The sequence below is a fragment of the Varanus komodoensis genome, unplaced genomic scaffold, assembly GCF_004798865.1.
Source record: "Varanus komodoensis strain SLA01 unplaced genomic scaffold, ASM479886v1 scaffold3, whole genome shotgun sequence".
In the NCBI taxonomy this organism is placed as follows: domain Eukaryota; kingdom Metazoa; phylum Chordata; class Lepidosauria; order Squamata; family Varanidae; genus Varanus; species Varanus komodoensis.
This window is the reverse complement of record NW_025335761.1, coordinates 36,823,990-36,829,355: the sequence shown is the minus strand read 5'-3', so window position 1 is coordinate 36,829,355 and position 5,366 is coordinate 36,823,990. Positions and strand designations below refer to the sequence as shown.

Here is a 5,366-nt window from a genome sequence, read left to right as displayed (position 1 = left end):
AAAAAAAAAAAAAAAAAAAAAAAAAAAAAAAAAAAAAAAAATTTCAAGAATCCGGCCCGCGGCTGGAAGCCGCGGGCCCGGCGGCGGCGGCGGCGGAGGGGGCGGCGGCGGCGGCGGCGGCGGGCTGCGCAAGAGGAAGGCCTCCCCGGAGCCGTCGGACTCTGCCTCGGAGGGCAGCCTCAAGCTGAGCGACGAGCAGCAGCGGCAGCAGTGGATGGCGAGCCAGAGCGAGGCGCTCAAGCTCACGATGTCGGCGGGGGGCTTCGGCGGGGTGCCGCCGCCGCCGCCGCCGCTGGGGCCGCACTCCAACCGGACCACCCCGCCCGAGTCGGCCCCGCAGAACGGCCAGTCGCCCATGGCGGCGCTCATGTCGGTGGCCGACACGCTGGGCAACGCGCACTCGCCCAAGGACGGCAGCTCGGTGCACTCGACCACGTCCACGCGGAGGAACAGCAGCAGCCCCGTGTCCCCCGCCTCGGTGCCCGGCCAGCGCCGCCTGGCCTCCCGCAACGGGGACATGAACCTGCAGGTGGCCCCCCCGCCCCCCAGCGCCCACCCGGGCATGGACCAAGTGCACCCCCAAAACATTCCAGACTCGCCCATGGCCAATAGCGGACCGCTTTGCTGCACCATTTGCCACGAACGCTTGGAGGACACCCACTTCGTGCAGTGCCCCTCGGTGCCCAGCCACAAGTTCTGCTTCCCCTGCTCCCGGGAGAGCATCAAGGCCCAGGGGGCCACGGGCGAAGTGTACTGCCCCAGTGGCGAGAAATGCCCCCTTGTAGGTTCCAACGTGCCTTGGGCATTTATGCAGGGCGAGATCGCGACCATTTTAGCCGGAGACGTGAAAGTGAAAAAGGAGCGAGACCCTTGAAACAGCAAATCGAACACCCTTCAGCTGCCTGAAGATGTAGAATTGTGAATATTGGAAACAAAACACACGGGACAGTACTGCAAAAAGTTTAGTCTTATGTATAGACCTTATTTTCGTCGTATGTTTCTATATTTTGAAACAAAGGTATGTACCCTTCTTCATTTGAAGGATAGAGCTGTTCTTTTTGTTCTTTTTTTTGTTTTGTTTTGTTAAAACAGAATATATTATTGGTTGGTTACCACATAATACCTGTTTCTCATTTCTTTGGCAGTGTGTTGGCTAGGTACACAGTTAAATAGCCCTTAGCGATTACCTGCTGCTGGTGTGTATTTTTGTAAATGTATGCACTTCTCTAAAAGAAAAAAAATCCTTAAAAAAACCAATAAACAAACCCCTTTTCTTTTTGCCAAGGCCAGTGTTGATGCCTATATAAAAGATAATAATTAAAAATGCTACAAAAATGGTGACAGCTTATGTTTTACAAGCCCACAGTGTTAGTCCTTCACTTTTTCTTTTTCTTGTTTTTTTTTTCTTTTCATTCCTTTGCAAAATGGTGGGAGTGATATGGGGTGCTTTTTTGTTGCAACTTTGTAAAAAATGTTTCAGTTTGTTTCTATTGACCTGAACATTTTTAACCTTCATGTGTTTCATTTTTGTTGTTGTTGTTTTTGCTTTATTGATGCACGGAAGCTTTTGAACACTAGAGCAAAATTGCTGTACATGAAAAACATGCTCTGTTTGTCCTTTATACATTTCTGTAGTTAACAGAACACTGTAATGTGCCTTGGAGCTTAGTAAATTGTAATAAATTCAATTGATATTAATAGTTCCTGAGTAAGTTTTTCTTTGCCCAGTGCTTGGACAACAGAGAGGACAAAATCTGTGCCCCCCCCCCTTGAATGCCTCACTATTCTGTCAGAGATTTGCATTTCCTTCTCACCATGCCATTTGTACACAAACAAACAGAATATGTGTAATGATGCTGTCTAACTCATCTAGACTTTGTGCTTGCTTACATGTCACCTTTCACTATTGCAGAAACAGTTGCTGACTAAGCATTTTTCTATTCACTGTTCCTGCCGTTTCTTCCCCCTCCTGCTACTGTGCTGCAAAGCTTTTCTGTTACACAAGAAACATCTTTTTGTGAGAATTAAGTCCTGGCAGTACAATCCAGTGCATGTTTGCTCAAAATAAGTCCCAAGTAAATGTGTGGAGGATTTTATCTGTGCAGCTTGTTGCAGGACTTTTGAGTAGACATCCATAGGATTGTATGGAAAGTCGGTTTCAAGTTTTTTTCGTACACTGCCCCCAAAATGCATTTAAGTATTTGCTAATGAAATTAAAACCATCACCTTGTGCGAGGTATTCTGGAAGCAAGGCAGAATGTAGTCAAGACTTCTATCCAAGTAAATTTACACAGGATTAAGCTACTCAAGGGGGTGGTGTGGCGAAAAGGCACCCACTGAATCTTGGCACTGGTAGTAGGCACTGAACTTATTGCAGGAATGATCTGACATGTCAAATTAATGCAGCATGTATTTTAGCTATATATAAACTGACTCCTTGAAATTAAGTTTTGTTTGGATATAAAATATCTATAAGCAATGTAGAATGTGAATTGTTGCTTCTCTCTTCCCCCCACCCCCCTGCAAAAGGAAAGTGGTTATTAGCTTCACTAAATTAAACTGCATTGCTCCTGGCAATGGGCAAACACAATTATTCTTTTTATTAAGTTTGTAAAAGTGACTTCTGCATTTTCATGAGATTTGGGCAAGGGAGCAGAATGCCTATTTGGCTGACCAGTTCTACAGGCAGAGTAAACATACAGGCCTCTCCAACTGGCTGGAAAATGCAAACAGACCTAGCCTGAACTTTGCCTTTTCTAGTGAGGCAAATTAGAGGAAAGGTAGACAATTTTCACGTTGTTGACGTTGCAGTGTTTTTGCAGCATGAATGAAGAGGTGGCCCAGTGCATTGTGCCAAAGGTTACCAGACACCAGTAGCATTTATACTTTTGGCCCATTGAAAAGCAGATGTAAAGAAGCATTTTAAAGCAACCCTCCTGGCCTTTGGGTTTGTATTTGGTTCCTGCTAGTACTATAGTTTTTATTTTTAGTCTCATCAGTAGTGAAAAATGAAGCGCTGCAGTTCAGGGCTTTACTGTGTACCTTGATTTTCAAAGCTGAACTGCTTTGTGGTTATCTTTTTTTCTGTGCCTATTTGAGATTCACCCTTGGAAGCCATTATGTTATTTTTAAGATGATTATCTTTTATATGGGATGATATTGATGCTTATGAATCTCATAACCCACTGAATTCCTTCCAGTTTGGAATAAATGTGCAAAATAAGACTCTTAAATTTTGTTTTGTTTTTAATAGAAGATCTTTAAAGATGTGCTTCAACACAGAGGAATGTATGAGAATTAGAATCTGTTTCAATAATCAGTAAGCAATATTTAAGGCTGCAGATGGAAACACACTTTCCATCACTGAATGCATGTATCTTACTTTTGAGGAAAATATGCATAGGAGTGCACTGAAGATTTAAAACATGGAAAAACAGTTATACAAATACCATCAGCATGCCACTAAAATACAGCAAGTGCTTTGCTTCTTCTGATGGATTTATGTAAGCTGGGGTGTTATAGCAAAATATTCCCCAGAGACCTTTGTTTAATTTTCAGATTTTCCCCTCCAACCATTTTCCAAGCCAATTTGATTTCCAGCCCCACCCCATCTTATTTCTGTTGACAAGGAGGCTGTCAAGAGACAGTGGGCATGTGTGAAAAAAGAACCTTACAGTGAATTGTAATACTGTAGTTAATTAAAGTTAACCATTGCTAGAGGGCATTTGTTGTATGGAGGTTTTCTGTAGCCATGTGACCTTTCCTTTTACTCTGACCCATTAAGCAGCTAGTCTGGGCATATGAACTGGCTTTCATTGATCGCAATGCAGTGGCTTTTAAAAAGATCTACAGCTGACAAGCCATAATCTTTGTGGGGGAGGTACAGGGGTGTCAGTGATAGGGATTGCTGTTTTCTCTGAAGTTTAAAAGCCTCCCCCCTTTATTATTCTGTGGCATGGAGGGAAAATGCCAACCATTTAAAAATGAAGCTTTTCAGAAGTAGTTTATTCTTCATCTTAAAGCAGCTTGTCGTCCCCCCCCCCCCCCCCCCCCACCACCACCACCAGAAAAAAAGGCAGAACAGGCATGCCAGAGACATTAAGACTATGTAGCAGAAATTCTTTAGCTGAGAAGTCAAGAACCACACACACAGCTCTGCAGTAAAGAGGGATGGGCTAGTGTATGTGTTTTGTAGATCAGGAGGTGTGGTCTTAGTGATTCTTCTAGCTAAAGCAAAATGTGAGACAAAGCCATGTCATGCCTGAAAATATGGCTCAAATTCTGCTCAGTTGCTATAAACCTAAATAGTTGTGCACATTTTGCAATTTCAGTCTCTTTGGACAGGAGTCTGTTACCATATAGACAGCAGCCTTCTCCATCCAGTGCACTCCAGATGTTTTGGACTGGAGTTCATATTAACCCCAGCCCTACTGGCTGGGAGTGGGGACATGAACTAAAAAGTCTGGAGAGCACCAGGTTGGGGGATGCTGTCACAGACTTCTGTAAATGGCCCCTCCTTTAAAGCAAAGAAAGAGCGAGTGGAAGAAAGACATGATTTCCCAAGATCTATCAGTATATTGCATGTGCAGTGAGTGCTTAGCAGTCCTCTCCTGTTTTTCTCTCCTCTGCTATGCTCTTTCCTTCCACTCATAACAGGGCTGTCTGTATTGTATATTGGGGAGCCACCTCGTGCCAAAGTGACACATCCTGTTGATTTGCATTAGAAGACTGGAGTGTCACTGTTATGCTGACTCTGACAAAGTTAGTCTTGAAAGCTGAAAAGCTTCCCCCTTGGCACCGAGCCATTATTCTCCATTTATAGCATACTGCTTCTGTCAAAGCTACATATCGCCTAATATCAGTTACGTTGCAAGTGTGGAAGGCCAGCGATCACCCCTTGGGATCTATCAAATAAAACCTATGCTGGATTTGCACAGGGTGGAAGAAGAGTGCAGTCAAGCGATGGTGAAGGTCAGTGGCACAGCCAACTTTAGACCTTGGACTGAGGGGGGGGGGCACCTTAAGACCGTTTATTTTAGCTGTGAAGCATCCAAAAACAGTTTTCTTTGGCCACCCTGCAACTTCCATTCTGTGCTTTGCTTCTAGACCTTTTTATGTGTCGGAAAAACAAAAAACAAAACTGAATCATGTATTTTATGAATCGAGCATGCAGAACTTTACATTTTAAAATCACGTGAAGTGTAAGGCTACAGGAGCTTTGTTTCTGCTGCCCTTTTGCCATCACCAGCTGCTCGCTGGGTGGTCATTTGAACTTTGGCCCCTAAGTCGAGGCTTGAGTTGCACCACTGCCATTGTTCTCGCGCACAGGCGCGCGCATGTAAGCTATCTGAAAACTACCAGTCTCG

General features: G+C 44.4%; 1 protein-coding gene across 1 annotated transcript in view; it reads left to right on the top strand.

Moving 5' to 3' along the window:
* Positions 1–3,233, top strand: part of IRF2BPL (interferon regulatory factor 2 binding protein like) — a 4,795-nt gene extending 1,562 nt beyond the window's left edge. Inside the window, exon 2 of the mRNA XM_044436858.1 lies at positions 49–3,233. Coding sequence (XP_044292793.1) covers positions 49–874 — 826 coding nt within the window. The 3' untranslated portion in view covers positions 875–3,233. The remainder of the gene's footprint in view (positions 1–48) is intronic.
* Positions 3,234–5,366: the final 2,133 nt, after the last annotated feature.